Genomic DNA, 25607 nt, shown 5'->3' on the forward strand with positions numbered 1-25607 from the left:
ACCTTAGCTTTGATCAAGCAAGTTTAAATTTAATTAATTTTTTTTTTTTTAAACAGAAAGCAGGAGCTTGGACTGAGGTGCCTCCCAGGGGGTAGGTAGCTCTTGTGAAACTCCCCCCCCCCCCCATCCCCCGGTTGTAGGCGAGCTAGGGGCTGGTAGCCCAGTAGCTCCTGTACCCGGAGTGCAACAGCCTGTCTGGGGTGAGTACCGGTGGTCCGGTCCCCTCCCCCTTCCTTACAGAGACGTTTTCATTCCTCTGCTAGCAAAAAAAAAAATAAATTTACAGGCTTATTCCAGCGCATCGATTGATCGCTCCGGAGGGTCCACATACTTGCGCTGATGCCGCGTGCGATGCTCTGCCTGCGGGTAGCCGGCAGCGCGGCTCTCCCGCGAAGGCGTGTTCCAGATGCCTTCCCGGTGGGGAGGGCCCATCGATTTTGGCAGGGAAGACTGCAGCTGCATCCTGTGGCGTGGGAGATCAGCTGGGGACTCGGGGGAGACATCCGGCCCCGTTCCTGCTAAGCGTGGGAATGGCGGCCATAAACTGGTTGGCAGATGTTTCTTCGAAGTCTTAGCTGGAAAGTCTCCCTTTCAAGGGTAAATTCCTTTTTGGAGAATATTTTGAGCAACTCATAAAGTCCTTGGGTGAGAATAAGGGTCTTAAGCTCCCGGAAGACAAGCCAAAGGCCTCCAGGACTTTCTTTACTTCCCGCTTTTGGTTTCGGGGTCAGCGACACTTGGCAGAGCAGGATCCCACCTTTTGCGCAGCGGCAATCCTCAGCGAGATCCCCAGCCTGGGCACACTCCTTTCGTGGGCGCAGGTCTTCCCGAGCGGAGTCACTCAAGGCCCATCTGGATCCATCCAATGAAATAGCACCAGCCCTTTCCTCTGTCCCGGTGATAGGCGGCCGTCTTTCCCTCTCTTACGAGGAGTGGGTCAAGATAACGTCAGACCAGTAGGTTCTAAATATCATAGAACACGGCTATGCTTTAGAGTTTGCGAGAAATGTTCCTGGTTTCTCCCTGCGGATCTTCAGGGAAGAAACAGATAGTAGAGCAAATACTCTGCCGACTGGAAGATCTTGGGGCCATTGTTCGTTCCCCCAGACGGGTGCAGATCCGGGAGATACTCAGTCTGTTTCATGGTCCCCAAAAAGGAAGGCTCTTTCCGTCCGATTTTGGACCTGAAGAAGGTGAACAAAACCCTCAGGGTCCCCTGTTTTCGTATGGAAACTCTGTGCTCCGTTATCGTGATGGGGGGAGTTCTTGGCTTCTCTGGACTTGACGGAGGCATATCTGCATATCGGAATCCACAAGGATCATCAGAGGTTTCTCCGCTTTATGATCCTCGGTCAGCATTTTCAGTTTCGGGCCCTCCCGTTTGGATTGGCTACAGCTCCTCGTACCTTCACCAAGGTAATGGTGGTGGTGGCATTCTGGTTCATCCATATCTGGATGACTGGCTCATTCGGGTGAAGTCAGAAGACCTTTGCAGGCTTGCAGTGGACAAGGTGGTTGTATTGCCTACGATCTCTCGGTTGGGTCGTCAATTATTCCAAGAGCCATCTGATTCCTTCCCAGGTTTTGGACTTCTTGGGGGCACGATTCGACAAAAGGGTCGGCAAAGTTTTCCTCATGCAGGAGCGGATTGTCAAGCTGACGACTCAAGTACAACTTCTCTTGTCTCTGCCAGTACCCAGGGCCTGGGATTACTTGCAAGTTCTTGGCTCTATGGCATCCACTCTCGAACTGGTCCCCTGGGCTTTCAGTCATATGTGGCCTTTACAGAGTGTTGCTTTCCTGCTGGGATCCGATGTCGGAAGACTTCCAGATGTTTTTACCACTCACGGACTCTGCCAGATCCAGTCTTGCATGGTGGTTGGTCCTTGTCCACTTGAAGAGGGATGTGGACCTGGAAGTACCCCAGTGGGTAATTGTGACTACGGATGCCAGCCTCTCCGGTTGGGGGGCTGTTTGCCAATCTCAGTCGGCCCAGGGCCAGTGGTCACAGATGGAGACACAATGGTTCATCAATCGCCTGGAAACCAGGGTGGTGTGCTTGGCATTGCAAAGATTTCTTCCTCTCATCCACCATCAAGCAGTACGAGTCTTGTCAAACAATGCAATGACAGTGGCCTACATCAACCGTCAGGGAGGCACAAAGAGTCGTCCTGTAGCCTTGGAGGCAGAAAAGCTGATGGCCTGGGCGGAACGACATCTGGTCCAGCTGGAGGCTTCACACATAACCGTAGTCGACAACGTACAACCGGACTATCTAAGTCATCAGCATCTAGAACCCGGAGAGTGGGAGTTGTCCTTGGAAGCAATGACTCATCTCTCGTCGGTGAGGTTCTCCCCATGTGGACTTGATGGTGACTCACAGGAATGCAAAGGCACCACGCTTCTACAGTCGAAGAAGGGAGCATGGAGCAGAAGGAGTAGATGCCCTGGTGCTTCCGTGGCCTCGCGATGTGGGCAAGATTCGGCGAAGAATAGAGGCTCATCCAGGAAGGATAATCCTCGTAGCTCCGGATTGGCCCCGGAGACTGTGGTTTCTCCCAGGACAAGCAGGATGGTAGTCCTCACAATATGGGTGATGACATCAGATGGAGCCCTATCACGTAACACTTGTCAAAGTTTCCAGAACGAAGAGTGGCACACTGAGCATGCTCAGCGTGCCACTAACCCTGCAGCCACCAGGGGTCCCCTTCAGTCTCTCTTTTTTTTTTCCGCGCAGCAGTTGCCTCGCGGTTTACGGGTTCTGTGAGAAATTTCTCACAACTTTCCTCCCGGAACTATTTGAAGTTTATCTTCTTAAAAAATCCCTCATTGATGTCCCTTATCGCGCTCAGTTCCCTCTGAAGCTCGGTAAGTGTTTCTTCGGTACTTGAGGTTGGTTCCAGCGGCTTACCGCTTCGGTGCCCGGTTACAGACTGTGTGCCCACCAAATTTTAACATGGCGACTGGGTTTAGGAAAAATGTGTACACCTCTGCACAGCAGAGGTGTACACATTTTTCCATACCTGGACGACTGACTCATATAAAGCCAGTCAAAACAAGGAGCCCTCGATTCTTTCGGTCTCACCATTAGGCTTCTAAATTCATTGGGATTTCTAATAAATTACCCAAAATCCCAGTTGACACCGTTTCATCTTCTCTCCTTTATAGGAGCGGACCTAGACACGACACTATTCAGAGCATTCTTACCCAACGACCGTGCGATTACGCTGTCCAACCTTGACAGCTTTATTCGCCTTCGAAAAAGAGCCTCAGCTGGCCATCTACTCAGGTTGCTTGGCCACATGGCATCAACAGTCTGTCACCCCTTCGGCATGCCTGGCCATGAGAGTGACCAAATGGACTCTGAAATCCCAGTGGCAACAAGCTACTCAGCCGCTGTCATCCCTGCTACACATAACCAGCCAGCTTTGCCTGGTGGACACACAAAGCCAACTTACAAGTGGGTCTTCCTTTCCAGCAACCGGCTCCTCAGGTAATCTTAACTACGGACGCCTCCAACCTAGGTTGGGGAGCCCACGTCCAAGGCCTTCACTCAAGGGACTTGTACAACAGCCGAAGCAACCCATCAAATCAACTTTCTGGAGCTTCGAGTGATGCAGTACGCCTTTTATGCATTTCAGGATTGCCTCTCCAACAAAGTTATCCTGATTCAAACAGACAACCAAGTTGCAATGTGGTACCTGAACAAACAGGGGGGCATGGGCTCTTATCTGCTTTGCCAGGAGGCGGCGCAGATTTGGGCCTGGGCCCTGTCGCATTCCATTCTTCTGCGAGCCACTTATCTAGTGGGCACACAGAATGCACTGAAGATCCGCCTCAGCTGACTTTTCCAGCCACACAAATTCTGCAAGCAGAATCTTCCACCGGTGGGGTCATCCGACCATCGACCTCTTTGCATCCAGTCAGAACCACAAAGTGGAAAGCTTCTGCTCCCCGCACAGGGACCGGCATGCACCAGCCAGAGATGCCTTCGCCCGTTCCTGGAACAAAGGCCTGCTTTATGCGTATCCTCTGATTCCGCTAATAAGCAAGACTCTCATGAAGATACAACAGGCCCGGGGCTTGATGATTCTCATAGCTCTGTAGTGGCCGCACCAAATTTGGTTTAAGAACATAACATAAGAACATGCCATACTGGGTCAGACCAAGGGTCCTTCAAGCCCAGCATTCTGTTTCCAACAGTGGCCAATCCAGGCCATAAGAACCTGGCAAGTACCCAAAAACTAAGTCTATTCCATGTTATCGTTGCTAGAATAGCAGTGGCTATTTTCTATGTCAACTTAATTAATAGCAGGTAATAGACTTCTTCAACAACTTATCCAATCCTTTTTTAAACACAGCTATACTAACTGCACTAACCACATCCTCTGGCACCAAACTCCAGAGTTTAATTGTGCGTTGAGTAAAAAAGAACTTACTCCAATTAGTTTTAAATGTGCCACATGCTAACTTGGAGTGTCCCCTAGTCTTTCTATTATCCGAAAGAGTAAATAACCGATTCACATCTACTCGTTCTAGACATCTCATGATTTTAAACACCTCTATCATATCCCCCCTCAGCCGTCTCTTCTCCAAGCTGAAAAGTCCTAACCTCTTTAGTCTTTCCTCATAGGGGAGCTGTTCCATTCCCCTTATCATTTTGGTAGCCCTTCTCTGTACCTTCTCTATTGCAATTATATATTTTTTGAGATGCGGCGACCAGAATTGTACACAGTATTCAAGGTGCGGTCTCACCATGGAGCAATACAGAGGCATTGTGACATTTTCCGTTTTATTCACCATTCCCTTTCTAATAATTCCCAACATTCTGTTTGCTTTTTTGACTGGCCGCAGCACACTGAACCAACATGTTATCCACTATGACGCTTAGATCTTTCTTGGGTTGTAGCACCTAATATGGAACCTAACATTGTGTAACTATAGCATGGGTTATTTCGCGACCATTCTGTCAAGGACCCCATTCGCCTGGGCATGTCACCCAACCTCATAACACAGAATCACGGCAAGTTATGCCACCCTCTCTCTGACGGCCTGGATGTTGAAAGGCTGATACGTCACTTGAAAGGTTAAGTGGTTGTAGTATCTCAAGTCCTAGTAGCTTCATGGAAGCCTTCCAAGCGGAAAATCCTACAGCTCTAAATGGAAGAGATTTACTTTGTGGTGCACACAAAAGGGCTTCGATCCCTTTTCTTGCCTCACATTGAGTCTGTTAGATTGCGTCTCTTGGAATCTGAACTCCAGACATCTATCCGAGTGCACCTTAGTGCCATCTCTGCTTACCATCAAGGAATAGGGGATGCCCTGATAATGGCTCAACTCCTGGCGAGTCGCTTCATGAAAGACTTAGGAGCTTAAGCCTCCTTTACGGCCACCGATCGTGGCATGGGACCTCAATGTGGTACTTGCACGGCTCTTGCACTCCTTTTGAGCCCTTGCACTCCTGTGAACTCAGATACCTTACATAGAAAGTTCTTTTCCTAGTAGCCATCATGTCAGCTCGCAGAGTGAGTGAGTTACAGACCCTTGTGACCTACTCACCCTACACAAGGTTCCTCCATGACCGAGTGGTTCTCTGCACTCACCCTAAATTCCTTCCTAAGGTGGTAACTGATTTCCATTTAAATCAGTCCATAGTCTTGCCCACTTTCTTTCCAAGACCTCACGCTCACCCAGGTGAGCGAGCTCTCCACACCTTGGACTGTAAGCGTGCTCTTGCGTTTCACTTAAACTGCACTACAGCCCACAGGAAGTCCACCCAACTCTTTGTATCTTTTGATAAGAACAAACTTGGGAATGCGGTGGGCAAGCAAGCACTGTCAAACTGGTTGCAGACTGCATTGCATTCTGTTACCAGCAATCAGGCCTTCCACTGCAAGGACGAGTGAAGGCACACTCAGTCAGAGCAATGGCAACGTCAGTTCAGTACCGATTGCTGACACCTGCAGGGCTGCGACATGGAGCTCTCTCCACACCTTCGCAGCTCGCTACTGCCTGGACAAGGCTGGGCGACAGGATTCAGTCTTTGGCTGGTCTGTCCTAAGAAATTTGTTTCCAGTGTAGGAACCCAACTCCTTCTACCTCGACCCGCTGTGAATTTCAGGAACCTGGTCTCCAGACATCTATCCGAGTGCACCTTAGTGCCATCTCTGCTTACCATCAACACCACCCCAGTTGTTGTGCCTGTTGCACATGTTCGGTGCTGCTTGGCCTCATACGTATGACTCAGCCTGTAGCTTGCTATTCACCCATATGTGAGGACTACCATCCTGCTTGTCCTGGGAGAAAGCAGAGTTGCTTACCTGTTACAGGTGTACTCCCAGGACAGCAGGATGTTAGTCTTCACGAAACCCACCCGCCACCCCGTGGAGCTGGGTTCGCTTATGTTTTATTATTTTATTTTTCACTCATATGTTTGCTACAAACGAGACTGAAGGGAGACCCCTGGTGGCATGCCGGGCATGCTCAGTGTGCCACTCAAAGTTCTAGAAACTTTGACAAGTGTTCCGTGACAGGGCTCCATTTGATGATGTCACCCATATGTGAGGACTAACATCCTGCTACCCTGGGAGAACACCTGTTACAGGAAAGCAACTCTGCTTTGCAGACCTAGTCAACCTGGCAGTGGACGGTCCTCTGCACCTAAGTCATCTTCCACACCTCCTACTTCAGGGTCCGGTATTTTTCGATCAGGCGGATCGCTTTTGTCTAGTGGCCTGGCTTATGAGAGGAGGCAAATGAGAAAGAAAGGGTACCCCGAGGTTGTTATATCCACTCTGTTGTGGGCATGGAAAACCTCTACTTCTCTTACTTATGTCAGGGTATGGAAGGTTTTTGATTCTTGGTGTGGCGAAAAGGGGGTGCCCCCATGTCTGGCTTCAGTTTCTCAGATCCATGCCTTTTTACAGAGGGGCCTCAATAAGGGGCTATCCTTTCTCTCCGAGTGCAGGTTGCAGCTTTGGGGTGTCTCCGAGGCAAGGTTGAAGGGGCATCTCTGGCAGCCCACCCTGATGTGGTCCATTTCCTGAGAGAAGCGAAGCATTTGAATCCACCATTATGTTCTATTTGTCCTTCTTGAAGTTTAAACTTGGTGCTCAGGGTGTTGTGTGAATCTCCTTTTGAGCCCCTCAGGAAGGCTACCTTGAACGTTTTAACCCTCAAGACGGTGTTTTTGGTGGCTATATGTTCAGCTAGGAGGATCTCTGAGCTTCAAGCCCTCTCCTGTTGAGAACCTTTTCTACAAATTTTGGATTCCGGGGTATTGCTTAGAACGGTTCCATCTTTTCTACCGAAGTTGGTTTCCGCTTTTCATGTGAATCAGTCTCATGCTAGAGAATTGCAGCATCTGGATATCAAGCGAATTATCATGCATTATCTTGAGATCACTAATGCTTTTCAGGTTTCAGATCATCTTTTTGTTCTCTGGAGCGGTCCTAAGAAAGGACACAAGGCATCTAAAGCTACCATTGCCTGGTGGTTAAAAGAGGCTATCTCTTCCACGTACATTTATTATTTATTTATTTTAAAGTGTTTGTATACCGCTTTTACAATTGGAAATTAATCAAAACGGTTAACAATTTTAAAAACATACATAATCTGTATAAAACAATAAAAAACCACCAATACGCAAGACTAAATACTTTCATAAAACAAACTCTACAACAGAATAAATACAGAACAAAGTGTCTTGAGGATGAGCAGGTTGGAGGGGAAAGGGGTAGGAAAAACAAGGAATGATTATAATCAAGCACTGGGAAGGGAGCTGAAGGCTTTCTGAAATAGATGGGTTTTTAACGATTTCTTGAATTGTTGTTTGGATGGTATAAGACAGAAGAAATCTGGCAGTTAATTCCACAAAATAGGTCCTGCTACAGAGAAAGCTCTTTTGTAAGTTATGTCTAATCTGGCGAATCTGACAGATGATGTATCTAAAAGGTTTGTTGATAAAGATCTTAACTGTCTAGCTGATTTTATATATATATATGGAGTGAAGAGCAGAGCCATGTTGTAGAAGCATTATTTTATTTATTTTATTTATTTATTTAGAGTTTTTATATACCGGCAATCATGAAAACATATCTTGCTGGTTTACATAGAACGGGGGTGCAATAAATACAAAAAATGATAATAAATACATGGAACTAGAACTGTGGTGACAGAAGGTACAGTTACATTTAACAAGGGAAGCCGAACTTGGAAGGAAGAAGAGAGGAGAGACTAGTTAACAAAATACAATATAAATGTAGTATAGAATAAATATTAAATACAAACGGCAAGGTGTTTTATGAATAAGAGTATGGATAATCGTCAAAATCTTGTATTGGACTCTAAATTTGATAGGAAGCCAATGGAGTGAAGATAAGACTGGAGTGATATGATTTCTACGAGAAGTTCCTGAAAGAATATGGGCAGCCGAGGTTTGAACTAATTGTAAAGGGTGAATTGTAGAATCAGGTAGGCCCATGTAAAGCGAATTGCAGTAATCTAGTCCCGAAAATACTAGAGATTGCAGGACTGTACGAAAATCTCAGAAAAACAGCAGAGGTCGAAGCTTTAAGAGATGCAACTTATAGAATGATTTTTTTGTAATGGTTGAGATATGCTGAACCATTGATAAATCTGAATTTATCGTAACACCTAAGCTGGTAGTGTGATTATTGATGAGGATAGAAATACCATTAAAATGAAGATGAGGGGGGACCTATAGTGGAACTAGAAATAGAAGTTAAATATGTTAACTCTGTTTTTGCCGGATTCAATTTTAGCCGATTGTGCGAGAGACAAGTACTAATTGTGTTTAAATATAAGGTTATTGTAGATAAGGTATCTGACCAAGAAGAGTTGTACGGAACTAATAGTTGGATATCATCTGCATAAATTCTGAATTGAATATTAAGAGCAGCAGGAATGTGGAGTAGCGGGAGTAAATAGATATTGAAAAGAATCGGAGATAATGAGGAGCCCTGGAGTACGCCAGTAGAAAGTGTGTATTCATCTGAGGATTGATTAAGAACGTGAATTTGTTGCGATCGATTGGATAAATAGGACTGAAACCAGGTGAGAACAGTTGCCTTAATACCTAGGGTTTTTAAACCCGATAAAAGAATATGATGATTCAAGGTGTCAAACACTGCTGATATATCCAAAGAAATGAGAATAAAGTCTGTGTTGGCCTCGAAACCACGAAATATGGTGTAAAAGCATGAAAGCAAGAGTGTTTTCGTGGAATGTCCCTTCTGAAAACCGGAAGCCGCGGATGACCGATTCCAGATGGGCTGAAAGCTCATTTGCTCCGGTCACAAGTTGCTTTCTGGGCAGAGAGTCAGTTAGTTTCGCCACAAAGAAATCTGTAGGGTGGTGACTTGGAAGTCTCTGCATAGTTGTGCCAGACATTATTGTTTGGATGTCCAGGCGTTGGAGGTTGAAAGTCTTGGGAGCAGTGTCATTCGAGCGGGACTCTCCAGGTCCCACCCAGTTTAGGGAAGCTTAGGTACATCCCAGCAGTCTGGACTGATCCGGGTACGTACAGGGAAAGGAAAATTGGTTCTTACCTGCTAATTTTCATTCCTGTAGTACCACGGATCAGTCCAGACACTCGCCCATTGGGGGGGCGTTAGTATTGTGAGTCTGCTCGAATTTTTTCTATTCATAGCATTTTTCTGTCTAGGTTAAATGTAAGGACATGTCAGAAGAAAATGGATTACTCTAATATTGCTCCTTGCCTGTAAATGGTTTCTTATTGTTCATTATTCTGGTTCTTGCTTGATCTAACTTTAGGTTTTTATATTGGTTATTCTGCTTTGGTAAGATTAATACTGAAGGGTCGCAGGTACAACACCACTCTAAGAGGGGGTGCTCTTCAGGTTTTTCTCTGTTTCCATCTGCTGGAAGGGAAGCAAAACCCAGCAGTCTGGACTGATCCATGGTACTACAGGAACGAAAATTAGCAGGTAAGTACCAATTTTCCTGTTGTCGCTAACTTTCCATGGGAGCATTGGGATCCTAATGCGCTTCCCAATGCTCCCAGGCTTTAACTTAAAGGGCCAAAGCAGCTTGAAAGAAACCCGCACCCCAATCTCGGGGTTTTGAGACTTCCACCCCAACTCCCTGCCATCCTTAGAGGCATCCCCAAAGTATCAAAAAAATAAAAATAAAATCAGTTGCGCAGTAACTTCCCCCTTCTCAAACCCACCCTTTGAAAAATTATTCCCCCACCCCGCATCATTAGCAACCCCACCCACAACCTCCAGAAGCTCCCTCCCCCCCAAACAGTCATAGTTGCCAATCCCTGGTGGCTAGTCAGGCTCAGAGAGTCCCCTAGGCATGCGCCTTCTGAAAAAATAAAAAGGCCCCAACCCAGCTTAACTGCTTATCCAGTGATAGGGCTAGAAGTAGTTAAGCGGCCAGGCAGTGCCATTTTTTTTCCAGGCCCCAGTAGCCACTAGGGATTGGCAGATATGGCTGTCAGGGGTGGGGGCTTCTAGGATGGGATTGATAGTGATGTGGGGGAGGGGGGGGTCAGATTGGTGAGATTGGGAAAGGGCCTTCGCCAGGTGACTTTGATTTAATTTTTTTATTTTGATACTTAGAGGTTGCCTCTAGAGGCGATGGAGGGTGTTGGGTCTGGAGGTGTCATACTTGTTGGGAGCGGGGGCTTCTTTTGGGCCACTCTGGCCCTTTGACATGATTGTGACCCCGGGCTAAAGAGCCACCATCAAGCATTATTTTTTGAGGAAGCAAAGCCATGGTAAAATACCCACATTAGTATTAGTATTGCAGTTTAGTAAATTCCATGGTATTTGCTTCCCTTCTGGGCACATCTCACAGCTTAGTAAATGACCCATTTGAACCTGGGGCAATGGAGAGTGAAGTGACTTGCCCAAGGTCACAAGGAGCAGCAGTGGGATTTGAGCACTGGTTTCCCTGGTTCTCAGCCAGCTGCTCTAACCACTAGGCTGCAACTCTGCTCCTCTAGTACTACTTGACATAACGCAGCACAAAAATTGTTATATGATTAGCAAAATGTGGCTTGTCTTCTTTCTTTGTAGCACTTTGAGAAGGGAGATGAAGTAAAACAAAGTTTTCCCTCTTCTGGGAGTTCTTGCCACCCAGCTTCTGCAGGCTGTGAATCTCTGAAAGGTTCTTCATTGATTCTTGCTAGATTATTTCACTGCTAAGAGGGGACCTTTACCATGCATCACAGAAAATAATCACTTAAAAGATATTTTTTCCCCCAAAATTATCTTCAGTTGTGCATAATGACTGGCTGAAATAATGTTTAGTTTTTTTTTATTTGTTGAATAGATTTTCATTAAAATAAAAGGCACAATAATTGAGGAGAAAACAGAGTAACAAACCAGTAAGGTAGTGGCCAATTTTGTCTTGGAGAAATAAACACTTTATAGGTTGTGATAACCTTTTAAATGAAACTGGATGCTCTTGAAAGCTCATGCTACTACAGCATTATGTAATTGGGCCTTTAAGTGGTAATGCAGCTTTCAAAGGCTTTATTCATGAATTAGCAAACTTGAATAAAGTGGCCTAGAGGGTGAAGGATGCGTTGGAACAGAGAATTATGAGACATAACAGATAATCATTTGTTCCAAATTTAATTTCAAATCAAAGAAAGTATCCTCCTTTGGTAAGAGGACCAAGGCTCATGAACGTAATGGAAACATCTTTAAGAGGAGCATTTATGCATAGATTGAATCTATTCCAAGATTCTGAAATCATTAATGGATATAGCGATGTATCAAAAATAGGATCATCGGTGCATCTTTCTATGCTTGTGTAGGATGCCAAGATCCAAGATTGAGGCCCAGCTTGTCTGTTCCATCATTGAAAATAATCACATTTCACATCCTCCAATAATAGGGCTTTTTCTCATGCCATTAGAGTGTTGTATGAAGGGAGAATTTCGGAAATTTGGAAAGCTGGTTAAGTCCTGGCTTATAAGCAGGCCTTCCTTTCTGAATTTAGTGTTTTTATGAAGACCTAATTTTGGTCTGCCTGTTAATAGGTGCCTGGTTGTGAGGAGCATTGGTAATAATTTTCATTTCTAAAGCATTGCAAGACATATGCAGAATGGTTAATAAACGGAAAATGTCATAATGCCTCTGTATTGCTCCATGGTGAGACCACACCTTGAATACTGTGTACAATTCTGGTCGCCGCATCTCAAAAAAGATATAGTTGCAATGGAGAAGGTACAGAGAAGGGCATGGAACAGCTCCCCTATGAGGAAAGGCTGACGAGGTTAGGGCTGTTCAGCTTGGAGAAGAGATGGCTGAGGGTCTGATATGATAGAGGTCTTTAAGATCATGAGAGGTCTTGAACGAGTAGATGTGAATCGGTTATTTACACTTTTGGATAATGGGACTAGAGGGCATTCCATGAAGTTAGCAAGTACCACATTTAAGACTAATCGGAGAAAATTCTTTTTCACTCAACGCACAATAAAGCTCTGGAATTTGTTGCCAGAGGATGTGGTTAGTGCAGTTAGTGTAGCTGGGTTCAAAAAAGGTTTGGATAAGTTCTTGGAGGAGAAGTCCATTAACGACTATTAATCAAGTTTACTTAGGGAATAGCCACTGCTATTAATTGCATCAGTAGCATGGGAGCTTCATGGTGTTTGGGTAATTGCCAGGTTCTTGTGGCCTGGTTTGTTGGAAACAGGATGTTGGGCTTGATGGACCCTTGGTCTGACCCAGCATGGCAATTTCTTATATTCTTATACAAATGGATCATTGTAAGTTAACTTTTGAGATAGTACAATAGTTGCTGACTGCTGATGCTTTTTGATTGGATGGAAAGAAAACAGAATGGGAGTGAGGATAAACAGCTGCAGATAGGTTGTGATACTGCTGGTTCATAGGAATTTCCAGTTGTGGTATTTGATTTGTATGCCGGGTGATCTCTGATGGTGGTTTTTTAATTATGTACTTGACAGTAGGGTGACGTTTATGTAACTGATGAATTTGTGTATTATCCTGAAACTGTATTATTGTTATGAAACTGTCGTAATGATGGTCATGATCTGGTTTGGATGATTCAGAAAGGTGGAATGGAAAAATCTTAAATACGTGAAGAGCATGCCATACAATGTGAAGAACATTGAACATGATACATGCACCTTTCTATCAGGTAGATTTTAAGTGTTGCTTGCGCAAAATTGTTTACAGCCCACATACGTGTGAGTAACACGGGTTTTAAAAAACGCAAAGTACATGCATGTGTACTCATGTGCATGAGGAATAAGGGGATGGAAAAAGGGTGGGCATGGGTGTTCCAGGGCCAGGCCAAGACTTAACTTATGTATTTTAAAACCGCAAACCACAGTGCATGAACGCTAGATAGCCTCGTAACTTTACTGCTGCTCCTGATGAGGAGCAAGTCTGTAGACGTTTAGGGCTTGTACAGTAGGGTGAGGGGTCAGTCAACTGGGCGACCTGCAGGATGAAGAACCAGATGGGTCTGTAAGACCTCGCTTTTAACTGGACAAACTGGTGCGAGGTCTTACAGAATATGCTTGACACATGCACGTAAAAGCCGACCAAGTCTTATGGAAGACACGGCGTGCTAGTTGTGCTCAAGTAACCTTTTAAATTTAGGAGCATACATACGTGCGGTTAGTGCATTTTACAACATATGCATGCACGTTTAAAAATTCTAGCTTATCTTTGCTTGCACACTGATGTATGGGTGCACTTGTGCTCATTTTAAAATTACTGTCTATGATCTAAGGAGTGTAAGAGCTTGATAAGGGTTACAGAGGCAAACATTTGCGGGGGAAAAAGAGTATGGGAGAAATCCCGAGGCTTATACACACATAGGGAAGGTAATTTTCAAAGACACATGCCTGACAAAAATTTAAAAAATGTGAAACTTACTCTTTTAGCCGGGCATGTGGGTCCACACGGCCCACATACCTTTTTTTTAGCTGGGTTAAAATGTAGTGTTGCTAGGGGAGGAGGGAGGTTTGTGCGGGTCAGGTGAGTAAAATGACTTGCATACGTTGGATTTTCAAATGTATGCTCAGTATTTTGCCCCTTCTTGGCCTTCCCCTGCACAAATAACAGGTGCAAAGCAGGCAGCCACTTTCAGCATGCATGCTTTTTTTAAATTATATTTTTATTTTTAATCTAGCATCGTTGGGCATACAATAAATGGCACCTACCAAACTCTGTCTTGCAAAGCCTCAATATAATCAAAACAGCCACAGATTACATAACAGCTGCAGACGAGAAACCTGAAGGCTTAACACATTTTAGCTGGAGCTTTCGTGGCTGCTGCTATTTTCCCTTTGGAAATTGGCTGCAGTGTACAAGGTTAAAACGTAAGTGGTCATCTCAGACAGTGCTATCCAGCAAGAGTCACCCCCAGGATCCATAAGAGATGCTACTGATTGCCAGAGTGCTGAAAAGGCACCAGTTAAGACAAAATACTGTGTACACGATTAAGAATTGCTTAGGGCTGTTGTGCTCAGGATGTTGAAAGTATTGCAATTAGGTCATCAAGTCGATGAGGTCCCTTAATGAAAAGGAATAACTACAAATGGTTATTCAAACATGAGTCGTACACATTGAAAAAATGAGCAGGGACATGCCTTGTTTGTTCAGTGATGAGATGGGCTGTAATGTCGCCCAGTGCAAGGCGAGGACTTGGATTCTTTGTGCTGGCTTCTCATAGGCAGTCATTAGGGAAGTAACTAGATAGGAAGACAGTTAAATTGGAGACTCCAAGTTATTGTCACAAGTCACTTAGTTTTATTAGCTTTTATCCAATTGCAGATTTAATTATATGAACCCAATTGATCCTGATTTTTAAAATAAGACTGGGGATGTGAAACATGAAATATCCCCCTCCACCAGAATTCTCCACAACAGGCTGACCATTGTGGATCTTAGGGTTATGTTTTCACTGATAAACACAGATAAAACATCCCCAAAGCAAATAAATAAAGTAGGTACTTAAGGGATAATCACCACTTCCCCCTAGTACTCTCTCACTCTTCCCCCTTGCCTGTATTGGATCATCCACTCTGTTTTTGATCTGTTTCCTTGCTGATCACTCCTCAGCTGCACAAATATGACTTCATCTAAAAAAGGTACCCAGCAATAGTCCCTGCACTGCAAAAACAGATTTTTTTTATTTTTTGTGTACTCAAAGAAATCCCAGATAGCTGGAAAATAAGCACCTAAATTTACAATGTATAAACAAAGAATAGAAGCCCTAATCCTAACTTCTCAGTCCAAAAATCTGTCCCATCTGAGAACTACCTCTTGGGCCCAGTGCAACCAGACGAGACCGAGCTAACAAAGCCGAGAGAACAGAGGAAGCCTGCATTCTGATCCTGCCTTGCCAGGGCTCCTACCCAGGTTTCTTTCTGATAGTTCAGTGTTTTATAACCAGTCGACTATCTGGTCCAGAAATATGGTAATGTTTGTCACCTCCACTGTAGTAAATTGATGCAGTTATCTGCCTTTTCATGGCCTTCCAAAGTAACGGGTAGAAAAGAGCCAAACTGCCCCACCATAATCATCTTAATCAAGCAGGCCCTGGCACACTGATCACTGTCCTTAGGGTTTATCATAATGTAATGGATGTGCCATGATAGGATGCAGCACTGGGTTAGCTGTTAAATCTCTTAGTTACTTTTACCTTTTATAGCTCTGAGAAGAAAAAAATGCAGTCTAGGATGCTTTTTTTTTTTTATTATTATTATAGATGTACATTTTTATATTTATCAGTATTGAAGTTAGATTTCATGACCCTATTAATGGTAAATGTGCTATCATTTTTTTAAGCATAAAAGGGTAACTGCCTTCTTACTGGGATTTAATTATATGCACTATGGAAGGCAACCACAATAGCTGCTGTATGCTCTCAAGCTTGCAAAATTAACCATTTTAAAGATTTTACATTCCATTTGTAGCATGACAGAGAACACCTTTTATATCCCATTTCAGTATAAGCTAACTAAAACAGCGGTATTAATGCTCACGTGCTTAGCACTGTCCAATATCTACAGGTCAAAGGAGGTAACAAGACCGCAAAAGTAAAATTGTATTTTAGGGGCTTAGCTATAGTATATGCTGGGTGGTGTCATCACTGGTAAATGGGGTAACTGCCCATTGCAGTTGGATTGGCAAGAAAATGTAAAATGCAATTTTGAAAATATAAGAAAAAGTATTGTTTAATAGCACAATTCGACTTACATTGCCCTGTTACTAGTTGCCTCTTAAGCTTGATTGACACTTCCACTCCCAGACAACCAAATCAGGTAGCCAAAACATGTCTCATTAAAAGACGAGCCTTTATTTGTGTTTGTTTTTTTCTTTTTTACATTCTCTAGTGGCCTTTCATAAAAGTACAACAATCCATTACATAGGCCTATGTCCACCTGGGCCTCGCCAACTGTGACTGGCTTCCAACTGTTAGCCCGCCGTCCTATAGCTTAGTGCAGATCACTTTAGTGCATTACTACAGAAGCTAGATCTTCCAGAATGCGGTCTTTTTTCATAAGCATATAGCCTATGAAAATATTGTCACTTTGGGCGCTCTTCGGCACCCAAAGTGACAATATTGTTCACCTAATTGGATGCCTGGCCCTGGACTTGACATAAGTTGGTTCCAAAAAACTATCTTAAATTGAAACTGTCCCATAAGGACAATGTTATAAATGGGGGACTGGTTCCAGCACCAGGGCTCAGTAGCCTATTTTCAACAAATTAACCTGGAATTTAGTTAAATATAGTATTGTGTAAGAAGCAGTGATACGTTTTAAAGCATTATACTTTTTTTTTTAAGAAAGTACCAAAAAACATGCCTATAGGATATTGCACTGACACTGTTCTGAGGAAAGGTAGTCAGTCCCTGGTATGGGTGCCTGTTGGGAGATACTTGGGTGTCTTAAAGTCGAAACAAGTGTTTTAAGTTGGATAATGGGTGTCAATTTAGAAACATTGCAACTCTGGTTGTAACTCAAAATGTCTTAAATTGAGGACTTCCTGAATAGCTTTATCAGGGCCCACCAATTCATGATGAAGCCTGTACAATTCTGTCAGTATTGCTCTGCGACAAAAGCTTCGTTAGAAAAGGTACGATTTTAGTTCTCTTCTGGCAATTGAGAGTCTACATCAGTGGTTCTCAACCCTGTCCTGGGGACCCCCCCAGCCAGTCGGGTTTTCAGGCTATCCACAATGAATATGCATGAGAGAAAATTTGCATACACTGCCTCCATAACATGCAAATTTTCTCTCATGCATATTCATTGTGGATAGCCTGAAAACCCGACTGGCTGGGGGGGTCTCCAGGACAGGGTTGAGAACCACTGGTCTACATCATCTCGTGTCCTAAACTTTCTACATGATTACAAGTAGAAACCAATTCTCCTTTAAAGAAATATAGCCTTACTCTTACTTGGGAGTTTCAAAGTTTCTTGACTAATACCGGTTACTGCCGATTTTCTTTTTCCCCTAATAGGTCTTGAAAATGTTCACAGATTTCCTATCTTTCATGGTATTGTTCAACTTCATTATCCCAGTATCCATGTACGTTACCGTGGAACTGCAGAAATTTTTGGGTTCCTTCTTTATTTCTTGGGACAAAGAAATGTACGATGAAGAAATGAAAGAAGGCGCTCAGGTCAACACCTCCGATCTCAACGAAGAACTTGGGCAGGTCAGTCTTTCTCCTGGGTCAAAGGAAACAGCAACATATAGACGATTGCAGAATTTTAGTCCTTTTTCTGTGCTAAATTGTTACAAAACCCCTAGACAGTTGCTATATTCAGTCCTGGTCAAAAACATTTTGTACATCAGTCACTGAAAGCATGCAACGAGCAAATATTTTAGTTGTAGACTTGGGTCATTTTTTTTTTTTGTATTTTTGTTTTAAACATTATGCTCCTAAGTTACCTCTGCACAGGTTGCACCTGGCTTGGAGAAAATATAACCTTTTGTGGAAATTTGTGCACGCAAAGTCATGCATATAAAATACTCTGTGAAGTCTGCATGTGCAATTTCCAAGCAGAATTTACTGCTGCGCGGGCTCGTTCACCACTCTTTTGTGCACACACTAAGCTTTCGTGCTTGGTCCTCTTAGCGTATTCTATTCAGATTTATATAAAGGTGGGTGCATATACTGCACAAGCTTAAAATGCATAACATTTAGCAATCACCAAGAGGAATGATCTGCAAAATCTTTATTTTAATGTTTGTTATGGAGCTCAAGTTATTGGTTTCTCATTTGTGGGTATTGAAAAAAAATACAAATCCTCCCTGGAGGAAGGAGGGCAATATCTAGGGCTAAATTTCATGTTTTGATATGAAATTTAGCCCTAGATATGTAGCAAAATAAAAAAACAGGAATGTTTCTTAGCGTTCAGACAGGTGGATCCAGAACAAGTGGATTATGCACCACTACCAGCAGATGGAGACTGAGCAAAGCTGACATCACGGTATGTATACCCTTGCACCGACATCATCCTGCCAGTATTCTCTGTCTCCAGCAGATGGACATGCATCTCCCTGCTGGGGAGTTTAATAAAAGGAGAAAGGAGAATAGAAGTTAATTGCTCTGCTCTCCTGTGGTGATATCTTATGGTTCCTCCCTCAGTCAAGATTTCCTGAGGTGATTTTAGTGGATTCTCTAATTTGTTTCAGCCCTGTTTTGGAGGCTCAAGGAGACTTGTCTCAGTCTGAGTTTGCTAAGTCCTGTCCTTCCCTGCTTGTAGTGGGAATGGAAAAACAGTTGCTAGAGATCTCACCTGGAATTGGGACTCCCCTAACTGGTTCCTCAGCAGGAGAAGGTAGTTCAGTGGGTGCCGTACCACTATGCAGTGCCCCCTGGTTGTGGCCTGGATCCATCTACCTTTTCTTGGGTGAAATTTTTTTCAAGGGCTGCAGACCTTGGCCCCAGTTAGTAGCGATTCAGGATCTGTCTACCAGTTCCCACACACCTGGTGTTGCGGGTAAGCACTGGAGTAAGTTTAGGCCTGCTGCGGGTCGCTCTGATTGGTTTCATCAGCTGTGCCATCTGAGTACCTATCCTTATTCTTTGGAGGATGGGGAAATTCCTCTGAGGTTAGAACTGATTAGATCTATGTTGCATTTCTTTCATAGAGATGAGTTACCAGCTCTGATTTCCCAGACATTGAAGATGCTTGGAGTACTGGGGGCTGATTCCATGTCTGAACCAAAGAAAGATCCCATTTTGACTTCTTTGTATAAAGTCTCATGTTTCTTTCCTATTATGGAGGCTATTCAAGAATTGATTGATCTTATTTTATTTATTTATTTAACATTTTTCTATACCAACATTCGCACGAGACATCACATCGGTTTCCAGACAACAGCAAATTCAGCTAACAGGGCTTTACATTGTAACTGATGATATAACTGGGGGGGGGGAGGGGAGGGAAGGGGCAGGGAAGTAACTTGGAACTATATGAGTATGCTGGGAACAGAGGAGGGAGATAAGGTGGTTTATTTACAAGAAGCAGGAGTTATATACATTCTATATACATTCTATTATGTACATTCTATATACAAGGTGAGGGAGTGGTGGGGAGGATCAGGGGGAATAGGGGGGGCTAGGTTAGAGAGAGATGGGAGGTTGGGGGGGTGAGGAAGGGGTGGAAGGGGGTAGAGGGGGAGGAATGAGTCTGGGTGGGTGGTTGGGTGGATTAGAAGAGGGATGAGGGGGGGGGAATGGAACTGGGATGGCAGATTAAGAGTAGGCGTGCGTGAAAGGACTCAGTCCTTTCATCGCAGACAATCCAGAAGAGGTGCAGGCTCAGGTAGTGATGCCTCCTGAGCCACTCAGTGAAAGGTGTGCCGACCTACCCCCGGGAACAGGAGATATAGGGGTTTGCCTCTTTCTGTTTTATTGGAGGTGGATCGAGATCACATCAGACCAATGGGTACTGGAAGTGATAAGAGACTGTTACACTCTGGAGTTCCTCGGGACATTTTCAAGGTGTCTCCATGCAACTCTCCGCAAAAGAGACAAGCAGTGTAGTGTACGTTGTCAAGACTCCTCAACCTGCGGGCTGTAGTCCCAATGCCCAGGTCTTAAGAAAATGTGGGCCGATATTCCATTTACTTCATTGTGCCGAGAAAGGAAGGCTCCTATCGCCCCATTCTAGATCACAAAAGAGTGAACAGTCATTTGCAGGTGATTTGATTTTACATGGAAACCTTATGTTCAGTGATATAATGGCAGTACAGTCGGGGGAATTTCCAATGTCACTGGATTTGTCAGAAGCATACCTTCATATTACCATCTGACTGGAGCATCAGCAGTTTCTATGTTTCGCTGTCTTGGGGCAACACTATCAGTTCCGGGCACAGTTTGGCCACCGCACCCAGAACTTTTCCAAAGTTATGGAGGTAGTTGCAGCAGTGTTAAAGTATGGCATTTTGGTTCACCCGTTCTTGGACAATTGGCTGATTCGCACCAAGAGCCTGGAAGAAAGCCTTCGGGTCTCACGCAAGGTGATCTTCTTATTGCAGGAACTAGGCTGGTGTTGCGTTCGTGGCTGCTCTTGGCCCTCACTCCACCCTCTCTACCTCTGTGGCGACTCCCTCCGGGCTTAATGGACGGCTTGCTGCCGCGGCGTCTCCATGCCGCCTCTCTCCGGCGTACCCGGACTGGCTCGACGATGTGGATCCGCCATATTCCTGATGACGTAGGGCGCGCACGCACGCTCCGAAGTATGTACCAGCAAGGGCTCGAACCTCAGGGGCGTCCCCCTGTATTGACGTTATCTGCTTCCAACATAAAAGGTCTTCACTTTTGCTTACGATTTGAGTTAGCAAGGACGGACAGACGAACGAAAGGACGGATACGGGGATTCGTTCCAAACTACTCTGCCTCTTCGGACTTACCAGAGGTTCCTGCTCCTCGGAGGCCTCACTCTCTTTTCTCTATTTCAGATTGCAGATAGTAACCGGTACTTGCTCCTCGAGTGCCCATGTTCCTGAATACTCAGAAGATTTGTTTCTGCCTGGAAGCTATCACAGATACAGATATTCGTGAGTTACCACCGCTCTCTTAGAACTTTCTCTGGAACCAGGTACTCTCTCCTCAAGGGCCTAACTCTTTCCAGCTACTGAGCCTCTTTAAGAACCTATGTGAGTTTGTCATCTACTACTGGCTTTGAATACAGCATACCCTGTCTACTCACTATCTATAGTCTCTTCTACAGCTCAGCAACCCTGGGAACACAGTTCCAGTATCTGAGGGACTTCAGCCCTGCCGGGCATATCAGCTCCTTACTGCCACTTCTGGTGGTTCTACTAACCTGTCTAATAAAAGAACTATCTTTGTCTGTCTCCATAACCAAGCCTAGCCGGTGGTCCCTCTCAGGATATCCTCCTGGGGGCGCTGTCATCTGCCATCGGCCCAAGGATTCACCTATTTACATTCATTTCCAGCTGAGTTCCCTCTCTAGCACTCCGCTGGTACAGATTGCCAACTCAGCAGTCTATATCATATCAAGATTGCTAGTTCCGCCTACGGAGCATATCAGATTGCTACACTACTTCTTCCATGGGAGCCAGTCCTTAAAAGATTGCAACTCTGCATGATGACTCATAACGGATTGCTAACTCCTCCCACTACAGGAGTATCCAGCAGCAGATTACAATAGATTGCTAACTCCTCCCCTCTGGAGGAGCAAAATCTAACAGCTGGGTGGTGAAATCATCCAAGAACAAGCTGCAGTCATCCCAAACACTGGGAGTACCTAGGTGTTTGCTTAAACACGAAACAAGGCAGGGTATTCCTGTTGGAGAGCTGCATTCAGAAGCTATTGTCACAAACAGTCCAAAAAAAATACAGCAATCAAAAGCCAAATGGTAATATTAAATACATTGCCAACTGCTCTATTTTTTTCTCTAATCCACTAAATTTACTAAGCATTCAATGGACCTTCATAACACCTCGTGATTACTACAATTTGTCGTAGGACAAGCAGGATAGTAGTCCTCACATGTGGGTGACATCATCCGATGGAGCCCAGCACGGAAAACGTTTGTCAAACTTTCTAGAAACTTTGAATGGCAGACTGAGCATGCCCAGCCTGCTGCTATCCGCACGTCCACGCGAGGTCCCCCTTCAGTCTCTTCTTTTCTGTGGTGCAGTAGCCTCACTGTTGTGGAGCTCCATGGACTAGTTTTGATAATACAACAGCATTAGAGATTGAAAATTTAGTAAAGAAGTTAAATCCGGCAAATCATCCTATAGACGTGATCAACACATTGGGGTAGATGTTAAAAAAGTGCGCCTTCGCGTACTTTTGTTGGCGCACCAGGCTGACAATTTTGTGCAGCCGGCGCGCGCCAAGCCGCGCAGCCTGCCTCCGTTCCCTCCAAGGCCGCTCCGAAATCGGAGCGGCCTCGGAGGGAACTCGCTTTCGCCCTCCCCTCACCTTCCCCTCCCTTCCTCTATCTAACCCACCCCCCCGGCCCTATCTAAACCCCCCCCTACCTTTGTCGGGGGATTTACGCCTCCCGGAGGGAGAAATAAATCCCCGCGCGCCAGCGGGCCGCTAGCGCGCCGAGACGCGACCTGGGAGCGGTTCCGGAGGGTGCGGCCACGCCCCCGGACCGCCCCGGGCCGAAACCACGCCCCTGGGCCCGCCCCCAAAACGCCGCGTCTCGCCCCCAAAACACCGCGCCGATCGGCCCCACCCCCAACACGCCCCCGACACACCCCCCTCAAAAAACCCCGGGACTTACGCGAGTCCCGGGGCTCTGCGCGCGCCGGCAGGCCTATGGAAAATAGGCGCGCCGGCGCGCAAGGCCCTGCTCGCGTAAATCCGGGCGGATTTACGCGAGCAGGGCTCTTAAAATCCGCCCCATTGGCTTTAAAACAATGCACAAACGTAATTACTCCAACCCTTGTATCCTTTGATAAATGTATCACTCGAAGGAAATTTACATGTACTTTTAAAAAATGCCATAGTGAGGCCAATTCTGAAGCAACAGGGTTTGGACTACAAAAATTTGAAAAATCTAAGACCAATTTCAAATTTCTTTTTTGGCTAAATCAATTGAAAAAGTAGTGAATAAACAATTAATTGAACATCTCGAAGCAAATAATGTATTATATCCTTCCCAGCATGGTTTCAGAAGGTATTACAGTACTGAGACACTTCTGTTATCATTGACAGACATGGTTCTTAGAGGATTTGATAGCTGACAATGCTATTTACTCGTGATTTTAGATTTATCAGCCGCGTTCGACATGGTGGATCACAAGATTCTTTTGAATAGACTTCAGGATATAGGTCTGACAGGCACAACATTAAAATGGTTTACATCTTTCTTAGAAAATAGAACCTTTACAGTAAAAATGAATAATAGTGTATCAGAAAATTTAAGTTTGACAACAGGAGTACCTCAGGGATCGTCATTATCGGCCACTTTGTTTAATATTTATTTATTACCCCTGTGCCATTTGTTATCTGGCCTTGGCCTGATACATTTTATATACGCAGACGATATCCAAATTTTATTCCCAATCGAAAACAATCTAAAGGCAACCCTAAAGTTGGTCGAAATGTATTTAAAAATAATTGGACAACTAGCACAATTGAAATTAATTTTAAACTTGGCTAAGACTGTTTTTATAGTTTTTGAAAGAAAAAAACTAATTTAGAACAAAATTTTACTCCCACTAACAGTATATCGAATATTCATATTGAGAATGTAACAAGAAATTTAGGTTTTTACATTGATTCAGAACTAAACTGCAAGGCACACATTTCGAAGAAAGTGAAGGAAGGTTTTTCAAAACTAACGATGTAAAAATGTCTCAAACCTTTTTTATCCCAAGAAAAGTTTAGATCAGTATTACAAACAATGCTGTTTACGGGAATTAATTATTGTAATGCTATGCTATTAGGACTCCCAAAAACAACCTTATGCCCGTTACAAGTTTTACAGAATACTGCGGCTCATATTTTGACAAACACAAAAAGGAATGAACATATCATCCCAATACTAAAAAGTCTGCATTGGTTACCAGTTGAACAAACAATTTATAAAACATTATGCATTATACATAAGATACTATATGGAGAAATGACAGATTGTTTAATACTACTATCAGACTACATATCCCACAGCGTGCATCGAGATCTGCAAACAAGGGTCTGCTCACAATACCCACAGTCAGAACTGCCCATTTATGTGAAGTGCGAGATTGATCTATTTCAATTGCAGGTCCCAAACATTGGAACAAATTACCACCTGAGCTGAGACTTCAATCCAACAAGAAACAGTTCGGGAAAGATTTAAAAACGTGGCTCTTCCAACAGGCATACATGAGTAAGAGTCAAGCCCAAAGCTAAACCCCTTTTTAGCTTTGTATGATTTTTATAGTGGTATTATCTTTCTTAACAATTGTTTTAATTGTAACTAATTTATGTTTGTTACCTTTTTAATTGTTTTTAGGTATATTTGTATTATATTTTTATTTTCTGATAATGAATATATTGTAAACCGTCGAGATGGATATTCTCCGTACAACGGTATATAAAACTGTTTAAATAAATATTCCAGTCTTGAACCCAACTGTTCATCGTGCTCTCTGTGGGGCCAGACTATTCTTGTTTTCCCACAGTGCCGCAGTTGTGTTGTGCCTGTTGGCACCTTGTTCGGTTATTGTGGGTCCCTCTTTCACATGGGGCAGTCTGGAGCTCTGTAATCACCCACATGTGAGGACTACCATCCTGCTTGTCCTAGGAGAAAGTGCAGTTGCTTACCTGTAACAGGTGTTCTAGCAAGATGTTAGTCCTCCTCCCCACGACATTGGGTTCACTTTCGGTTTATTAGGTTAATTTTTCTCGCTTGTATTTTTGCTATGTTACGAGACTGAAGGGGGACCTCGCGTGGACACATGGATAGCAGCAGGCTGGACATGCTCAGTCTGCCAGTCAAAGTTTCTAGAAACATTGACAAAAGTTTTCTGTGCCGGGCTCAATCGGATGATGTCACCCACATGTGAGGACTAACATTCTGCTGTCCTAGGAGAACACCTGTTACAGATAAGCAACTGCACTTTTTCACTGTTCATGGGTCATATTTAATCATCGTCCTTTTGTCATTTTTTTTTTTTTTTTAGTTTTAATCTTTTTTTCTTAAAAAATACAACTTTTAAATTTCTCTTACATGTAGCTTTATGTACAGACATAAGGGTAGTTAAATCAATGTGAAACAGGACAGATGCTTAAGATGGCTGAAGACCCACACATTCAAATTGTTTAAAATGCTCTGATGCCTCAATAAGTACTTTGTCTCTTGAGTATTGTCTCCACTTTTTTAAGAATTGCTCTAATCCTTTGTTTGTATTTCAGTGCGATTTTTCCCCATGTTTCAGGATTAACGTCCTCTGGTAAAATATAAAGGCCCTGAAGTAGTTTGCATGAAACGTGATATTATGTCGGGCTGTCTCTTCCATCATTAAAGGGAAGTATTGAATTCTAATACTATCTTCATTTTGGGGAAATTTTCTGTAAACATTGTTACAACTTTTAAAGCGTTCAAACTTTATTTTATAAGAAGAAACAGATAAAAAGA

The 25607-nt window shown here is 44.0% G+C and overlaps 1 protein-coding gene across 4 annotated transcripts in view; it reads left to right on the forward strand.

Annotated features, from left to right (window-relative positions):
* The window catches only part of ATP11C (ATPase phospholipid transporting 11C), a 365103-nt gene that overhangs the window by 180732 nt on the left and 158764 nt on the right, over nucleotides 1-25607 (forward strand). For all 4 annotated transcript variants that reach the window (XM_029607769.1, XM_029607770.1, XM_029607772.1 and 1 more), the window contains one exon: nucleotides 17503-17700. In XM_029607769.1, coding sequence (XP_029463629.1) covers nucleotides 17503-17700 — 198 coding nt within the window. The remainder of the gene's footprint in view (nucleotides 1-17502; nucleotides 17701-25607) is intronic.

The sequence above is a fragment of the Rhinatrema bivittatum genome, chromosome 6 (genome assembly GCF_901001135.1).
Source record: "Rhinatrema bivittatum chromosome 6, aRhiBiv1.1, whole genome shotgun sequence".
In the NCBI taxonomy this organism is placed as follows: Eukaryota; Metazoa; Chordata; class Amphibia; order Gymnophiona; family Rhinatrematidae; genus Rhinatrema; species Rhinatrema bivittatum.